Source organism: Ctenopharyngodon idella, chromosome 2 (genome assembly GCF_019924925.1).
Source record: "Ctenopharyngodon idella isolate HZGC_01 chromosome 2, HZGC01, whole genome shotgun sequence".
In the NCBI taxonomy this organism is placed as follows: Eukaryota; Metazoa; Chordata; class Actinopteri; order Cypriniformes; family Xenocyprididae; genus Ctenopharyngodon; species Ctenopharyngodon idella.
In genome coordinates, this window is record NC_067221.1 from 491038 (window position 1) to 510340 (window position 19303).

General features: G+C 38.6%; 3 protein-coding genes across 4 annotated transcripts in view; 2 read left to right on the forward strand and 1 right to left on the reverse strand.

The window, feature by feature from the left end:
• dnm3b (dynamin 3b) overlaps positions 1-2711 on the reverse strand; it is a 29459-nt gene extending 26748 nt beyond the window's left edge. Inside the window, exons 1-2 of one of the 2 annotated variants that reach the window (XM_051880086.1) lie at positions 1976-2711; positions 1372-1614 (exon numbers count right to left, since the gene is read on the reverse strand). In XM_051880086.1, coding sequence (XP_051736046.1) covers positions 1372-1532 — 161 coding nt within the window. In that variant the 5' untranslated portion in view covers positions 1533-1614; positions 1976-2711. The remainder of the gene's footprint in view (positions 1-1371; positions 1615-1975) is intronic. The other variant, XM_051880094.1, reaches the window with a different exon arrangement.
• LOC127505046 (ovarian cancer G-protein coupled receptor 1-like) overlaps positions 1-19303 on the forward strand; it is a 120551-nt gene that overhangs the window by 79040 nt on the left and 22208 nt on the right. The window lies entirely within an intron of this gene.
• LOC127505019 (G-protein coupled receptor 4-like) overlaps positions 1-19303 on the forward strand; it is a 104696-nt gene that overhangs the window by 63273 nt on the left and 22120 nt on the right. The gene's annotated exons all lie outside the window — the stretch shown is intronic.

Consider the following 19303-nt stretch of genomic DNA (forward strand, 5'->3'; position numbering starts at 1 on the left):
AACATGATGTCTACAGTAGTGATCAAAATAGAGGAAATCACCTTTTGAAAGTAACTTGGAGCTTCAAATAACGATCGTAACATTACAGAGTTCCACCAGTAGGTGGCGAGATGTTTTTGAACGACCATTGTTTAAAAATGCTGATTCATCCAGAAATGAAACAAGTGATGTCTTTATGAATGAGACCTTGAATCATTAATAAAATATAAATAATAATAACTTAATATTTTTAAGTACACCGCAGCAATTAACATTTTTGTCTGAACCAATAAATTACGTTACTTTGTTTACTTCTCTGTTCTGAATCGTAGGAGAATCATGATCTCTATTTATACAGAATCTTGCAGCTCTACTTTCAAACCAGTTATCAATACATTTACAATTCATTTGTTCATTATTTATTATTATTACTCAAAACAATCTGGTGTGTTACTTCATTTACTGCTATCTGCCCTGATTAGTAGTTAAAGGGTTAGTTCACCCAAAAATGAAATTTCTGTCATTAATTCCTCACCCTCATGTCGTTCCACACCCATAAGACCTTCGTTCATCTTCAGAACACAAATTAAGATATTTTTGATGAAATCTGAGAGGTTTATGACTCGTCCATAGACAGCAATATAATCAACACTTTCAAGGTCCAGAAAGGTACTAAAGACATCGTTAAAACAGTCATGTGACTGCAGTGGTTCAACCTTAATGTTATGAAGAGACGAGAATACTTTCTGTGTGCAAAAACAAAACAAAAATAACCACTTTATTCAACAATCTCTTCTCTTCTGTGTCATTATCTTACGTTGTTTACGTCCAGCGCTTATAGGTTCTACGTCAGAACGCCAACTCATTATTGGCCGGCTCCTGCGTCAGCGTCACACACATGCGTCGTGCTGATCACGTGATTACCTTCGGCCAATACTGAGCCAGCATTCGGACGTAAACACGGAAGCTTCACTGTGATTACTGCATCACCTGTGTAAGGATAATGACAAAAAGTATTCTCGTCTCTTCATAACATTAAGGTTGAACCACTGCAGTCACATGACTGTTTTAACAATGTCTTTAGTACTTTTCTGGACCTTGAAAGTGTTGATTATATTGCTGTCTATGGACGAGTCTCTCGGATTTCATCAAAAATATCTTAATTTGTGTTCTGAAGAGGAACGAAGGTCTTACGGGTGTGGAAGGACATGAGGGAGAGTAATTAATGACAGAAATGACAGTTTTGGGTGAACTAACCCTTTAAAGCTCTTTTTAGCTAGAAGTAGGTACATTATTATGTACAGTATATACTATTAAATTTAATAAATGTAGTGATTTGACTGTTATTAAATGTGTGCCCTGTAATGTCATGGATGAATGTCCATCACTCACTTGCCCACGAAGTTCTCGAGCACGGAGCTCTTCCCGGCGCTCTGCCCGCCCACCACTGCGATCTGCGGCAGGTCGAGGTTACAGCTCTGGCCGATGGAGCTGAAGGCGTCCTGCAGCCGGTTGACCAGCGGGATGAGCTCCTCCATGCCCCTGTTCCCCATGATGATGATGATGATGCGGCAGTGTCTGGACTAGAGAGCTAGAGAGGAGGAGGAGGAGACGCGCTTCTACACGCGCATCCAGCTACAGACACACAAACATTGCGCAACTGTTTTCATATCCGCGAGCGCAGATTGTCAAGGGCAAATATACTCATTTCACCACCACTGTGATTCTATAGGCCCATATCTGTATGTTTCTTTAAAAAGATGCATTATAATGGATGTAGGCCTATTCATACGGATGATATAATTAAGGGATGCAGATGCATTTATACGGAGAATAATAAGGGATGCAGATGCATTTATAAGGGATGTATCTATATTTATATGGATGATATTGGGATGTGGATGTATTTGTGAGGGATGTAAATGATTGAATACGCCATCGCCTCGGCCCGTCGCCTCCATATAAACTGACATTATTCATACAGGGAAAGACTTACCGTTATCCTGCTCCACCTGAGCCGTCTTAAAGCAGCAACAGCCTTAAAGCGCAAAACCTAATCCAGTTATTGATGCTGAAAACAACCCAAGCGAGAGAGGCTTGTTATTGTGGGCAGATCGGAAAGGACACATCTGTATGTCACGCTATTTCATCCTATAGTCTTTCTCTCCGAAGACAAATTAATCGCCCCGCAACGCAGCCGCACTAATTACAATGCAATTGGCGCAGGACGCGACCAATGAACGACTGACCGGCGGCGCTTCACGAATCGTACTATGGAGAATCCTTCGCTCATGAATATTAATTGAGTCATGCTGCAGTTGCGCGGTGAGTTTACTGGAGCGTTCGGTCACGAAATCTCATTAATATTCATATTCCAAGCCTTCACTCTAGGAGGAACCGCTAATTGGTCAGATCTCTAACTAATGTCTTGCCTGTCAACTAATCGGTGAGGGCTACTGGATGAACGTGCCGTTACGTACGTAATATTCATGAGCAAATCCTCCGCCATAGTAGGATTCACACAGCGAGCTGAAGCGTGACTGACATTTAGCCGCGATTCAACGGTGAAAACACTCGAAAAACGGCTGTTTTTCTCATATTCTCTTACATCTTAATGCACCGTGCAAAGACGAATAATCTGTGAACGAAACACCATTAATAAATTCAGATTTGCATCTGCCGACATGATATTAAAATATAACATTCGGTAAGACTGAACGAGATGAATCTGCAGGCCTTCTTCTCTCCTCACTGATGGAAGATGGCGCTTTTTCCCACGTGATGAAAGCTCTCAAATCTCTTCTGCTTTATGGATTTTATTTTTTATGAATAATTTTGTTTTCTCTAATATTTTTGTTTTTTCACAAGCATTTTTTATAGAATTAGGGAAACCTCCCTGTAATCAAAGATGAATTTATACTCATAAAAATAATTTATACTTAATTTGTCTGTTTAATGACTTACTCTTGTTTTTTAAATGTAATATTGCAGTGTTTATTCTAAATGATTTATCGGTGCACATCATTATTGTGTCAAACTCGTTTGTCAATGTACTTCATCCCATATTTGTGGCCAATTATTGAATCTTTGTAGAAATAAGATCTGACAGAACTATGTACAGGTTTGGCTTTAAAATGTTTTTGGACTGGAATAAACCTGTTAAATACAAACTATACTTTAGGTTGAAGTTTAAGTGAGATCATTCTGCCAGTAGAGAGGTAAAATGGAGACACTATTGAAACTTTAAGATTATGTTTTGAAATAAACACTGACTTGACAAACTGTGTTCATCCTGATCATTCTGTGAGAGACGCTTCACTGTCAGCATCTCTCTTTCATACAACTTTAACTAAATGCTTTATTTTGTAAACCTCTCAGTCGTTTTTGGAGATGATTGTGTAAGGAACTCTTACTCCCGTTCTCAGAAAATTAAAGGTGATATATATATATATAATGTAAAAAGATTGTGGATCTTCCTGTCTTTTCTTAAAAATACAGTAATTTTCACAAATCTACCCTGAATCGGTAGAGTGCAGTGATTTCATCTGCCGGTCTTTTCTTTACAGTTTTTTTTTATTTGCTATTTTCACAAGTAAGGTGTACATTTTCAAAACTCTTAGTACAAAACTCCAAACTGATCACACTTCTAACACAGTCGTTCTTTCAAAACCTGATCTTATGCTTTCATTCTAGTTGTACATATTTTCATTCTACATAATCACTGTTTCAAAACACAAGATCATTGTGATAATGAGGACATCTGGTTTAATCACAGAAACACAACAATATGATCTTCTTTCAGTTTAGTACTTTTAACAATCAGTTCATTCAATAGCAAACAATGCAAGATACATGTTTCAAATCACCCTTGATGCTGAAATAATTATCATAGTTATCACAGGCTACAGATGCCACATTAGAAAATACACCTACATTACCTAAATTACGTAATTGACATAAAATCCATAATGTTTGTAATAGCATCTATTCAGTGTGTTATTAAAAGGTGTGATGAAGTATGACACAGTTATGAGGTTTTGTGTCGAACAGTTTGCTGCCGATACAGTAAATGTTCTCAGTGCTAAACTACTCACCATATCAGTTCTTCAAAACCTACAGCTCTTCTTTCATGAGCTATCTTGTCTCTTTTAATTTAAATCCAGATTTATTCACATTGGCCTCTATTTGAACACACTTGCCCGAAAAAAAAAGAGTGTTCTACTCCCCTGGCTAGTGTAATCGATCTAATCTAACAGTGAATTTAGCTGATGAAGTCAATATAGTGGAATAAAAACAACACCTGGTCTTTTTCACTGCAGTTTCAAAAGAAGACAATGTTGTGGAAACTAGCGCTGATACCTGAGGTAATTTAATGTTACACTGTTTGCTAGCCTGGAATAATGATCTCATCGTTAATACTTTTAATCATTTATTCCAAGGGTATGACTGATTGTTTTCCACATGTCCATTTTCTTTAAAGTATCCTTGAAAAGGGGGTTTGACTTGTCAAACAGTGGTGCCAGACTGAAATGTCTGATTTAATGTATTGGCATTGAGATTTTGAGTTATTGAGCTGTATGGATACTAATTTTTCAGTTATTTTACCAAGAAGATTAGAGATTGGTCTGTAGTTACTGAGCACAGAAGAATTAAGATTACTTCTTCAGCCTAACAATTGCAGTTTTAACAATTTGAGTGAAAACTCCTTGCTGTAGGGACTGATTAATGATATTCAGGACGTCTGGTAATAAGCAGTTCATGACTGTTTTGAGAAGTGTAGTGGGTCTAGAGCGCAGATAGAGGAACTCATGTGTGAGATGACCAGTGTGAGTGTACTGGAGCTGACATCAAGTGACCAGCAGGATTTCATTACCTGAAGATGGATCTTCTCAGGAAAACCATCTGCCACCTTTCTTTCCATCTTGATCTGTGGTTTGATCTTCTCCACTTACAGTTCAGATCAGCTGTTATTAGTCAAACAAACACAGACAGAAACAGATACAGGAGAACTGGAGCTCTTTAATTATATTAATGATAGAAAAGAGAGAATACAGGACAGTCTCTGACTCGATATGATACAGTCAGCTATATGAAACACTTCTATAAACACAACAATATTACTAATAACTCCTGGATAATATTTTATATAAACTTAGTACACTTCTAATATACTTCATGCACTTGAAATCAAGTGTTTTTAGGGATCGTTCACCCAAAACTGTCCACTGACTTACAATATATGGACTAAAAAATCTCAAAATATTGTCTTTTATATTCCACAGAAGAAAGAAAAGTTATTCTTTTGATCAACATGATAGCAAGTAAATTATGACATTTTTAATTTTTGAGTGAACTATCTTTTTAATAGCATGAATAGTAATTATTTGCTAAAGAGAGTATGATAAATGTACATGCATTATGAACACTAGCTGACAAGCAGGAATATGACATTAAACTACTTGATGTTGTTCATCTGTCAGTCTACCGGGGAAATGAAGTCAGAATAAAGGGTGTTTATGTGCATGTGTGCGTCTGCACTGATGTAGTGATCAGAACTGATGCTGGATCAGTGTTCACACTGAAACCTGCTCGTGTGTGGAGGATCCAGCAGACTGTTTGACCTGTTTTACTGCGGGAACGTTGATCCTACAGCATTTCCCCACGACTGCAGTGAGACGCTCTTTATGAAGACAAACCATTGATCCACTACTCTGGATTATAACCTCCTCTCCATCGTATGAGAAATTACTGCTGCTACAGAAAGTCAGCAGAAGCATCAACAGTAAGAGTTCATCAATACATCTTTTAATAAAAATCTGTGTTTTCTTTATGAATCAAGAGTTATCTCTAATAAACCTGTATTTCATAGAAAGGAAGCGTGTTTGTGATGCACAGAATGACATTGTCTTCATTTCTTCAGTGCAGCTCTATTTCATCTGTTTAAACTGAACTGCAGGTGATCTGTGAATGAGACGCAGGCTTTTGCACTGAAACACAGCAGGCAAACGTGGCTTTACTGTCTCGTGAGTGTTCGTCCCGGCTGTGTCTCGAATTCTGATGTGTGTCAGTTCTACAACAGCAGTGAACAGACTTCATTAAATCACCAACATCAGGCCTCATGAACAAGTACAATATACAGTCAGCGAGTGGGTTCAGATACAGGAGGAATTTAAAAAAATAATAAACATTAACAAATAATAAACTGTTCCACAAATTGGGAAAAATCTTATCAATAAAACCCAGGATTATAAAGGGGAGAATGAGAAATGAGTAAGTCAGCAGCACCAGGAACAAACTTCCCAAAATTAATTGTCGCTTTAGAGAAGTAAGAGATATTGCGTGTGAAAGACCGCGACGAGTACCAACAAAACACAGAATGATTATCGGGTAGGGGATAAAACAGCCGATTGATCGTTTCACACGTCTAAAAGACAGCAAATCAGAGTTTATGTCTGCAAAGATCAGAGGAACAAACCAGATGATCACAGAAATAACACAGGAGACTTTTAGTGAATGATGAGATTTGTACCAGATAGGATGAGAAACCAGAAGATATCGTTCAAAAGCAACACAAGCCATAAAATACAGACCCACAATCAAACTATAAGAATATGCATTAAATAGTTCAATTGACCATTCAATTGCCATCATTATCATACAAATGATCTGAATCAGATCTGAAAGAATCAGATGAATAACAAAAACTGGAGCAGAGCGCTGAGATTTGATAAGAGCACACAACGCCAACAGAGTTAAGATCATGATTGGAATCTCAATGACTGAAATGATACAGATGAATAATGGCTCTGCAAAGAGATGTTTCCTGAAAAATTCCCAATGCATCTGTTCACTGTGATTATTGACTCCAGTTGATCCGTTGATGCTGGTGTTTTGTTCTGTCATTGTTTGATGAACTCTTGACAGGCAGCACTAAATAACAAACCAGTCATTAGTTTAAAATATACATTCATTTCCTATTGTAAAAATATTTTTCTTTGATAAAAACAATAGGAAAAATTATATGGCATAACATGTTTTCTGTGTGATTGTTGAAATACAGTTCCCTCAGTTTGCTTTACATTTTCTTTAGAGGAGATGTGTGTGATGTTAAAATGCTAAAAATACATTAAATGTAAGATTAAAGATTGAAAATCCTCCATCTGAACAATAACACAAGAATGCTGTTGTTGTGAATATTCAGTACAGCTCAACTGTAAGTGTTCAATGGTTTATTAATGAAGGAATAAATCTTGAAGAACTTACGTTACTGACAGGTAGTTTGTGTGTTTGGTCTGCAGGTCAAAGCGAGTCGAAGCAGAAGGTTTGTGGAGCAGCACACAGACTGACAGATGTTTCACATGTCTGAGGAGCTCTTCATTCGGCTACACTGTAAAAACACACATTTTAAAGCTTGTTGATCTGATGTAGGAAATGACTGAGATTACAGACAAACAATCTGAAACAATGTGTGAAACTGTGATTACCTGAAAGGACACGATTAACTAACAATGATAGTTTGAGTGAAAAACCAGTCTAACTTTCAGAACTGGTTCGGCTCAACTACGACGACTGAAATAAACTGAGAAATGCTTTGCTGCTGCTTGATTTCATTTTTAAACTTCACTCAATGTTTTTTCATATCTTCAGTAAAATAAGAAACCCACAAATGATCACGAGAGAAAACACAAATGACATGATCTTCCTAAAATATTGATTCTTCTGCTGCTTTTTAAGCCTGTTTTCTTTAAGAAATGGAAATCTGTAGTTTTTCCATTTGGATCTGCTGTACTGAAATCACACACAATGTTCATTGAAGGAAACTAGTTTAAGCACAAATGATCACAGTGATTCCAGAGGCTGAAACACAAAGACAGTTGATGATATAAACTCACCGATGAGACGACATGATCTTACCGGGAATCAGACTGTGGACTGAAGACGCTGCTCATCAGAAGATGATGGTGTTTATGAGCTGCTCAGCGCTCTTTTATAGCCTGAATCATCAAACAAAGATGCATTAAACATCATTAACACTTAATGAACACGCAACCGCATCAGAAATCAGCAAACCAAACTTCAAATTAGAAAACCACTTTAAAAACAAGAGCCTCAAGTGTTCTAGAAAGTAAAGTGTGTACAGTGATATAATACTCAGATTTTGTCATTCTGTAAGTTTATCAAATTATGATTATGCAGTTAGAGCGAAATAAAGACCAAATCTTATATCAACTTTTACTACTGAAACAAAATCTCTGCATCTTTATTTTCAGTTTCATTCCAGACTCTGATGTTTGTGAAGCTCCACATCGATCCGTCAGTAAACTTTGAGTTAGTTTGATTCTGCTCTGTCATGTTCACCTGCTGGAGTGCCCTTGATAGCCACCAGAGGGCACTTCACCCCGGACTGTTGCCACTATCACGGACTTCATTTCCCATAACCCACTGCCCGGACTTATCAGCCATTATTGCTCACAGCTGTTTTCACTCATCTTGTTAGTTTCTGCCTATTTATACCTGGTTGTTTCTGTCATATTTTTTTACATGCTCTTTTTGCAAGTTCGGATTACGTGCATTTTTCTCTCTCTCGCACAAAATGGCGGACGATGAGAATGACGCAGTTGCAATGCAGAGAGACCGACATGTTGCAGATGAAGCAAGTCCACATCTGCCATTTAAAATTGACCTCCCTGCTCCTTTTTCTGGAGATGGTAAAGAGCCATTTAGTGCATGGATACAGAGATTTGAAGTGGCACTTGATGTCTCAGCTGTACCACTAGATAAGGCCAAACTTCTCCCTGTGAAGCTTACCGGTCCAGCGTTTGCATACTGCTAGTCTCTCTCCCCTGCATTGAAAGCTGACTACGATTTGACCACAGCCAGTTTGAGCACAGTTTTTGGACGTACAACTTTTTTGGCCACATTTCAGACATTTTTGAATGCTCGTCCTTGTAAGCCACAAGAACCTCTTGAAGTTTATGCTGCTGAACTTACAAATCTAGTGACTGAAGCTTTTCCTCAATATGATGCAGCAGCACGTAACTGTGAAATTTTTCGCAGATTTATGACCGGCTTAGATCCATCACTTCACTGAAAATTCATGAGCATGGGGCTGTGACTTTGGACAATGCTTTGAAAGTGGCCAGTCAATGTGAACGTGCTCAGTTAGCCATTAGTGTTGCTAGCCCTTTAGCTGGTATGCCTGTGACTGTGAATCCCCAGCCACCGACTAACATAGTGACACCAGTTCAAATCACTGAACTAGCATTAGCCATCGCTGAACTCCGAACCGACCTACACGCTTTCTGTCAGTCTCACCTGCGACGAACTGATGAACACATAGACCAGCTCTTGCTGCAGATTTCAGCCTTCAGGCCGAGGTGACGTCTTCCACGCACTCTCCACATCAGACCTGTGCAGCCCTGGACTACAAACTCACAGCACGCCATTGCCAGCCTGATTGGGACGATCATCATTGCCGCCAGGTAACGTACACAGAGAGGTTGACGACAACACTCTCATGATGACTGCTGTCCTCCACGACGCTACCATGGCCATTCAGAAAATGACTGAGCACCCCCAAATGATGACTTCTACTGTCAAAGATGTTGCAGCTACTCCCCTTCTCACACCACACAGTCTGACCAATACACCCCCCACAGACATCATTATGGCAACTCAAACTCTGGCCACTCGCCTTCACGGGAGCACTGGCCTAATTTTGAATATGAACATAGAACCCGATATGCTCGTTCACCTTCACCACCAAGATCCCCCACACGACATGTACATTTCTCCCCATCTCACAAGGGGACAGCCCCTTTCTCACCACATCAGGGGAAATGAGTAGAAGCTGTCATTGGGGACCTAATGCCAGCTTCATCCCCAATAATGGTCCACTCTGGTACAGTTGGTTTCAAATCTAGTCCACCTACACCATTCATTCAAATTGCGCTGGCTAGGTACTGAACTCCATGCTTTGGTCAATACTGGGTCAGGTCTATCTCTCATCACCGATGACTGTTGTAGGTCGATTCCAGCTTTGTCTACTCAGTCTATCAGTAAGTCATTTGTGTTAGCGTCATCAGTCACTGGACAGTTATTGGACATACTGGGCTCTGTAATAGCTCCCATACACATTGGAGATGTCACATTTTCTCATGTTTTTCATGTGGTACGTACAGCTACTCATTCTGTTCTCATAGGATGGGATTTCTTAATTGAACACACCTGTTACCGTTGACATACCACATGCGTGTTTACAACTGTATAACACTTAAGTGCCTCTTTCGCCGCCCCAGTCACTGATTCCAGTACAAAGTTCTGCAGTCAGTGTCGCTCAGGTGATTTTCTCTGTCACTGGCAATACACATGATGAGTATGCATTAGTCTCAGCTGTGACTACTCCTACAGAAACTGTAGTGGATTTAGAAGATACACACTTAAACACTGAAGAACAGGCACAGCTTAAGACCCTGCTGACAGAATTCGCTAACATTTTAAGCTCCCATTCTCATGACTATGGAAAAACTTGATTGCACATAGTATCAACACGAGTGATGCTGCTCCAATAAAACTGCGCCCTTACAGAACGTCACCAGCTACACAGGCTGTACTACAACAAGAGGTGTCAAAGCTTTTAGACCACAACATCACTGAGGAGTCTCACAGTCCGTGGTCAGCTCCGGTTGTGCTTGTTCGGAAAAAGGATGGAACACACCGGTTCTGTGTTGATTACAGACGCCTCAATGATGTCACGATCAAAGATTCACACCCTCTTCCTCGGTGGATGATAGACTTTCTGGGGCCAGAGTGTTTAGCACAATTGATTTAAGTGCTGGGTACTGGCAATTACCACTCATTCCAGATGACAAAAAAAAAAACGGCTTTCTCCACTGGTACAGGACTATATCAATTCCGTATGATGCCAATGGGGATCTCTAATGCCCCACCCAGTTTCCAGCGCTTAATGGAGCTTGTACTTTGGGTCTGCACTTGAGTATTTGTTTAATCTACTTAGATGATATTATCATCTACAGTGTTGATTTCCCACAGCACTTGCGTGAAGTCTTTCAGCGATTTCGTACGGCTGGACTCAAACTTAAGCCATCCAAGTGCCATCTGGCATGCTCTTGTGTCACTTTTCTGGGCCACCGTGTTTCTAGTGCCGGTGTTGAGCCAGACCCTTCTAACATAGACAAAGTCAAGACATGGCCAATTCCAACGTCAGCTACACAAGTCAGGGCTTTTCTGGGTCTGTGTTCGTATTATCGTCGATTCATTAGACACTTTGCACACATAGCTGAACCCCTGTACCATCTCACACACAAAGGAGTATCATTCTCTTGCTCAGCAGAAGCAAATAAAGCTTTCAGTGTACTGAAATAGGCACTGACGTCACCGGCAATTATGGCATTTCCAAATCTTTCAATCTCCTTCCTCCTTTACACTCATGCATCCCTTCATTCAGTGGGGTCTGTTCTTTCGCAGCAAGTGGAAGGAAAAGAGCAAGTTATTGTGTATGCCAGCCATGTGCTGTCTGCTTCAGAAAGAAAATGGTCCACATTTGGTCATGGTCCACGGGAATTGTATGCCATTGTGTGGTCAGTTTGTCATTTCCAACACTATCTTCGTTGTCACCCGTTCACCCGCACTAATATTACTGATCACAAGCCTTTGGTCGGTCTCAAGAAACTTCGGTAACACTTTCTATGAAGACCATGCTTATAATGTTTTATAGGCCCATTTATACTTATAAGTAAGTGATACTATTCTATGAATATATTTATAAAGCCTCATTAAGGTCTATACTGCATTATAAGAACAGTTATAGATATATTTATATTATTTTTATAATTACTTATAAGCAATGCATTTGCTTTTTCTATGTGCATGCTCATAATCCATTATACACTGATTTATAAATGATCATATATAAAATAGTTCCAGAGATATTTGTTTGCTGTACCAATTAAGCTAATGTTTGCATTAGAGGTCATGAATTTTAATTTTGATTTGTTATTGCTTATAGCAGTTTGGAATTATACTTTAAAAATATTGTTGCAGTGTTTTGCAAGTATGTAACATTAAAAAAGATACATTTTTTTCCAACTGTTTGTATTAATGATTTCTTTTTTTTTTTTTTTTATTACAGGAATTATTGTTCATTAGTTACATTTACAAGTAAGCAACTTAAAATGTATAATAAGCACATCTTCATGATTTCTTAACATTTGATTTAGGAAAATTGCATCCTATGTATTCACTTTACTAGATGCAAAATTACACTGGTATTCAGGGACAGGCATTAATGTGATTTAGGTCATACCTGTTAGACCGTCACAATTTTGTCTGTTTAAACGGGGAAAAATCTAAGATAACATCAGTAAATCATGGAGTGCCGCAAGGATCTGTGTTAGGCCCTCTGCTATTTTCAATATACATGCTGCCACTTGGTGATATTATAAGAAAACATGGAACTAGTTTCCACTGCTATGCCGATGATACTCAATTATATATTTCAACACAACCAGATGAAAACTCTAAATTATCCAATCTGACAGAGTGTGTTAAAGAAGTAAAACATTGGATGACTAGTAATTTTCTTCTATTAAATTCAGATAAGACTGAAGTATTACTTATTTGACCAAAAACCTGTACACAGAATCTCTCAGACTACAATCTGCATTTAGAAGGATGTACTGTTACTCCATCCTCGACAGTTAAAGACCTGGGTGTTATATTAGACAGCAACTTGTCCTTAGAAAATAATATTTCATATGTTACAAAAACAGCCTTCTTCCACCTCAGAAACATTGCTAAGATACGGAATATGTTATCTGTTTCTGATGCAGAAAAGTTAGTTCATGCTTTCATGACGTCTAGACTAGATTACTGTAATGCATTACTAGCTGGTTGCCCTGCTTCCTCAATAAACAAGCTACAATTAGTACAAAATGCAGCTGCTAGAGTTCTTACCAGGTCAAGAAAATATGATCATATAACACCAATTTTATCATCTCTTCACTGGTTACCTATTAAGTTCCGCATCGATTATAAAGTACTGCTAATGACCTATAAGGCTCTAAATGGTTTAGCTCCTGTGTACTTAACCGATCTTCTATCGCCCTACAATCCTTCACGCTCTTTAAGATCACAAAACTCTGGACTTCTGGTTGTACCTAGGATATCTAAGTCCACTAAAGGAGGGAGAGCGTTTTCACATTTGGCTCCTAAACTCTGGAATAGCCTTCCTGATAATGTTCGGGACTCAGACTCGCTCACCCAGTTTAAATCTAGATTAAAGTCTCTTTACCCAAGCATTCACATAATGCATCTCATGTCAGATCAATTGCACATGACTATCTTTGCTTAATGTTATGAACAGCAGCTATGCTAATTATTTTCCATTTGCTTTTCTGTTTCATCTCGGGACGCCCGTCCCGAGGTGACTAGAGAGTACATCAGCTTCAGTTTGGATCCAGCCTCTTAAGAAGACCTCAGATGACCAACACCTTTGAAGAGACGACGCCAACTCCTGCGAGGACTTCAGATGAGCAACATCTGGATCAACACGCACATTCCCAAATTTCTATATATCCTAATTATTGTTAATATGTAATTCATTATTTCCAGGAGCTCATTGCTTCTACCTTCAATTAAATTGCTAACAGTGATTGTAAATGAAATTGCCTAAATTATTACTTTGTTAGCTAACTGCATGATAATATGTACATTTCTGAAACCACATATATTGGACAGTCACCTCCGATACCAGATTCTCTAAACTGTAATGTTGACATGCACTCTCTGTAAAGCTGCTTTGAAATGATATGTATCGTGAAAAGCGCTATACAAATAAAATGTGAATTGAATTACTTAAAGCCATCAATAATGCATTTATAGAGATTAGTAACTGTATTATTACTCACAATAAGTATTTATAAGAACACAACACAGCTATTAACAATATATTCACTAATTTGACAGAAATAAATGTGAATAAAATGTCATTGTAACTATAATATAATAACATTATAGCAATGCAGGTTGCATCTTTATAAATACATTCATGGAACCATATGACTGACTAATTAATACTTATAAATCAGTGTATAATGGATTATGAGCATGAGCATTAAAAAAGCAAATGCATTACTTACAATTAAATATATAAATAATACAAATGTAACTATAACTGTTCTTATAATGGGGTATAGGTCTTAATAAGTCTTTATAAATATGTCCCTTTAAATGTCCCTTTGTTCATGCTTGTTCCTAACCACACAACATCAAACCTTGTTCAAATCCAAAGTGATTGGAATGTGATTGAACAACAGAGGACCCTGACCACAGGCACCACTCATTCCTATCTCTCCTGACCGTCCATTCCAAATAGTGGCCGCAGACATAACAAAGTTGCCTATTTCTCCCAAGGGTAACCGTTATGTACTAGTAATTATGGACCTGTACACTAAGTTTGACAATCTCTACCCATTGAGAGATCAATCAGCTGTCTCTGTAGCAGGCTGCATCTTTAACCACTACATTCAGCAACATGGTGTCCCTGAGGCCCTACACTCTGACCAGGGCAGACAGTTTGAATCTGACCTTATAAAGCACCTTTGTAACTTGCTGTCAATCAAGAAGCTTCGTACGTCACCTTATCATGCTCAGTGCGACGGGGCTGTTGAGCGCTTTAATCGCACTCTAAAAGATGAACTTTCCAAACATCTTTTTGAATCAGGCACGGAGTGTGACGAGCACCTCCCGCAGGTTGCATTGGCATATAAGGTAACACTTTATTTTAGGGTCTTTTAACTAGTTGCTTATTAGCATGCATATTACTAGAATATTGGCTATTAATACTTAAACTTAACAACTACCTAACTAACTATTAATAAGCAGTAAATTAGGAGTTTATTGAGGGAAAAGTCATACTTAGTAGTTTATATGTGTTCCCTATACTAAAGTGTTACCGCATATAACACCACTAAACACACAAGCACAGGATTGACACCTTTTGTTTTGGCTCATGGCTGGGAGGCCCGCGTTCCCCTTGACACACTGCTCCAGGATAATAATGCTTTCAGTTCAGCGACAGTGGGCACGCCAGCAGCATATGCTAACAAGCTGCGCAAGAGATTGACCTCTGCTTACCGTTCTGCAACTGCTTACCGAGACAGGGCACAGGAACAACAACGCCTTAACTATGATCGCCATTTGAAATACACTCCCTATAATTTATTCCAACTATTTACAGCGTAAGGCGAGTTTTATAATTAGAGATTGTTCCCACCCTTTACATGCTGAGTTCCAGCTCCTCCCCTCTGGATGTCGGTTCGTGGCCCCTAGGTGGAGAACTAGATGATATAGGAATACTTTTGTACCTGCAGCTATAGAATTATTAAATGAAAAAAGATGACATGCATGGTTACTTTAGTGTTTTAGGTGGGCGTTGAGGGAGTGTGTAGAAGTACATTGTCATGACTTTTTATTTATTTTTTAATATTTTATTGTTATTGTATGTTGTTATGTCTTATGAATTGTCTTAAGGATGGATAGCTGAATCTCCTGTCTGCGCAACAAATTACCTTCGGGTACTAATAAAGATACCTTGACCTTGACCTACCTTGTGACTTGGTGTTAGTGGATGATCTTGCCCACCGCTACAACAAACTGTGTCCACGTTGGGTGGGCCCATATGAGGTTTTGCAATCAATATGCCCCTCTGGTAGCTCCACCCCTGTTCATTTTGAGATGTATCCAGACCTCATGCAAGATCAAAAATCATTCATTACAATTGCATGAAACCTTACATCACTGACCCAAAGAACACACATGCCCTTTCTCCTCCTTCCTCCCCTGTTAAACCGAACACTCTGAATACTTTATCAGGACTCCTCCCACCTCACGTTACACCGGTGCCACCGGGACTCCCCACACCCCAGGTTCTGTTGGAACCACCACCATTGCCCCAGTTGCATCCTCGCCTTCAATTACAACAACCTGGCACCCCACAACCTTCCAGCTCTACGGACAGTACACAGGACAGCCGTGCTACCCCGGACTCTGAACTGTTTCCTCCAACACAGTTTCAGTATAGTTTGTTTTGGCCCATTCATTCAGATTTTGAGAACTGTATTGTTTTGTATGTTATACATATATTTTGTTTTGTGCCTTATATATACAAGGATTGTGTTATAGAAATGAGGACATTTCTTGTTGGGTAAGAGAGTATTATGTAGGGAGTGAAATTAAGGGTATAAAATAATGTTCTAATACCTTGTATAGATCTGGGTTCTAATATCGCGAGAACAGCGACCCGTGATTTCGATCGCAGGAGAGAATGAACAGTGTGTGTGTGTGTGTGTGTGTTGGATGGTAGCGGACGGAGAGAGAGATGCACACTCTGTAATCAGCTGTGGCAATTTATGATGTTGGCCTATGAATATTCAGTAAAAACAAGTGTTGTGATCACCTGAGCTCTTTGTCAGTGTCCTCTATACAGTGGTGATAACCTGATCAACAGAACAAAGCCAAGAACCCACGAAGCAGCGCTGGGTAAGAACTGTCAAGTTATAATATAACCCACGTGTGAGTTACAATTTTCTTACCATTAATATAAGATTATGGTCTGATAACCCTGTTAATAGATTCATTGACTTGGTTATTCTTTCTGGTTTATTGATAAATATTAAATCAATTTGAGTTTGAGATGATGAGGTAACTCTGGTGGGGCCCTCAATTAACTGTGAGAAGTCAAACTGACTTACTATCTCCTGAAGCTTTTTCCTATTTGACTTCTCAATCCAATTTACATTAAAGTCCCCAAACAGAATTAACTCCTTGTTTTTGTCAAACTCCTTTGGTGTTCGGTGATGATTCTGTTAACCGTGTTTCCGACAAGCAAAGCAAATCAAGGTTTGAGTTCGTAATTAACTGTTCCAATTGTTCAGTTTTTGAAGCAACGCTTCTGATATTTAAATGTCCCACAAGTAATCCTTTGGGCTTTGAGCATGGATCCCATAAAACTTTTGCATGATTTGTTGTTTTAAACAATTGAAAATCGCCCTCCTTAATCATGTTATGAGCACGCAGTTTGAAGGTACCTTGTCGTCTGCAAACTCCAACTGGCTGAAGATCATCACGCTTAAAATTAGGTCCAGGGTTTTGAAGGATATCACTCGCCAGCAGGAGAGAGACTTTTAAGCCTGGTTTCTCCCAAGGTTTTTTTCTCCATTTAAACACCTATTTGCCACTTGTCTGCCACCTGATGTCACCTGATGGAGTTTGGGTTCCTTGCCGCTGTCGCCTTTGGCTTGCTTAGTTGGGGACACTTGATATTTGACTTGACATTTGATATTCAACAGTGCTTTGATCTGCCTGCATTGACACTATTCTTTAAGAGCTGCTGTGCAGCCAAATAATGTACCAGTTATCAATGTAAAGCTGCTTTGACACAATCTACATTGTAAAAAGCGCTATATAAATAAAGGTGACTTGACTTGACTTGACTTATATAATATCACGGAGAAAGAGGTAAGCTGGCTGCATGCATCAAAAGTAGTAGCAACAGCTTGCTTGTTTTGCCGCCGCTGATGTAGGCCTATGTTTGTCGACCAACAACAGTGTAATCATAAAATCAAAAGGAGAACAAAATAACCAGCAACAATAAATTTCTGTGTCCGGTCAGCAGCGCGTTGACAGGCTCCCGCCCTACCGTCAGTGTGCACCGCCATCTTGTTGATCTGATGTAGGAAATGACTGAGATTACAGACAAACAATCTGAAACAACGTGTGAAACTGTGATTACCTGAAAGGACACGATTAACTAACAATGATAGTTTGAGTGAAAAACCAGTCTAACTTTCAGAACTGGTTCGGCTCAACTACGACGACTGAAGTAAACTGAGAAATGATTTGCAGCTGCTTGATTTCATTTTTAAACTTCACTCAATGTTTTTTCATATCTTCAGTAAAATAAGAAACCCACGAATGATCACGAGAGAAAACACAAATGACATGATCTTCCTAAAATATTGATTCTTCTGCTGCTTTTTAAGCCTGTTTTCTTTAAGAAATGGAAATCTGTGTAGTTTTTCCATTTGGATCTGCTGTACTGAAATCACACACAATGTTCATTAAAGGAAACTAGTTTAAGCACAAATGAAACACAAAGACAGTTGATGATATAAACTCACCGATGAGACGACATGATCTTACCTTCAATCGTAATTCACATCAAACTACAAGACAGATGATGATGTTTATGAGCTGATCATCATTATCAATGAATCTCAAGAACCTAAAATGGAAAGTGGTTCTGGCAAGGACCTGAAAGAAAACTTCCAAAGCTTCATTAATTCCATTGTAATTTCTTTAATTTCTTCTACACTGTTCCACATAAACAAGCACACTAGAGAGTCAACAAGCTGAACATGTGCTCACGTTTGACTAAAGGCTGAAACACAATGACACAATAATTCACACATGAGACGACATGATCTTACCGGGAATCAGACTGTGGACTGAAGACGCTGCTCATCAGAAGATGATGGTGTTTATGAGCTGCTCAGCGCTCTTTTATAGCCTGAATCACTCCGGAAACATCAAACAAATATGCATTAAACATCATTAACACTTAATGAACACGCAACCGCATCAGCAATCAGCAAACTAAACTTCAAATTAGAAAACCACTTTTAAAAAAAAGAGCCTCAAGTGTTCTAGAAAGGAAAATGTGTACAGTGATATAATACTCAGATTTTGTTATTCTTTAAGTTTATCAAATTATGATTTTGCAGTGAGAGCAAAATAAAGACAAAATCTTACAGCAACTTTTACTACTGAAACAAAATCTCTGCATCTTTATTTTCAGTTTCATTCCAGACTCTGATGTTTGTGAAGCTCCACATCGATCCGTCAGTAAACTTTGAGTTAGTTTGATTCTGCTCTGCTTTAATAATGTTCACTACTTTACCTCTGATTCTAATTACTGACACTTGATGAAGTGATAAAGGTGATAATTGGTGAAAACCTAATTGATGTTCAGATATGGTGAACACTAGAGTTTTTCACAGCAGAATAATCAAACACATCTGATCTTAATGGTAAATAATGACAGTAATGAACACTTTCATTAACATGTTGATCATGAACACAAAAGCCACGTGATGCATATATTTCACATATGATGATTTAAAAGATTATAATAGCTGAAATGATAAACAATACAGTTTTAATGCATTCTTTAAAGTTTCAGTCATGAAGGATTGAACTTGAAGCACTTCTACTGAGGATCATAATGGTTTGGTTTCTGCCGTTA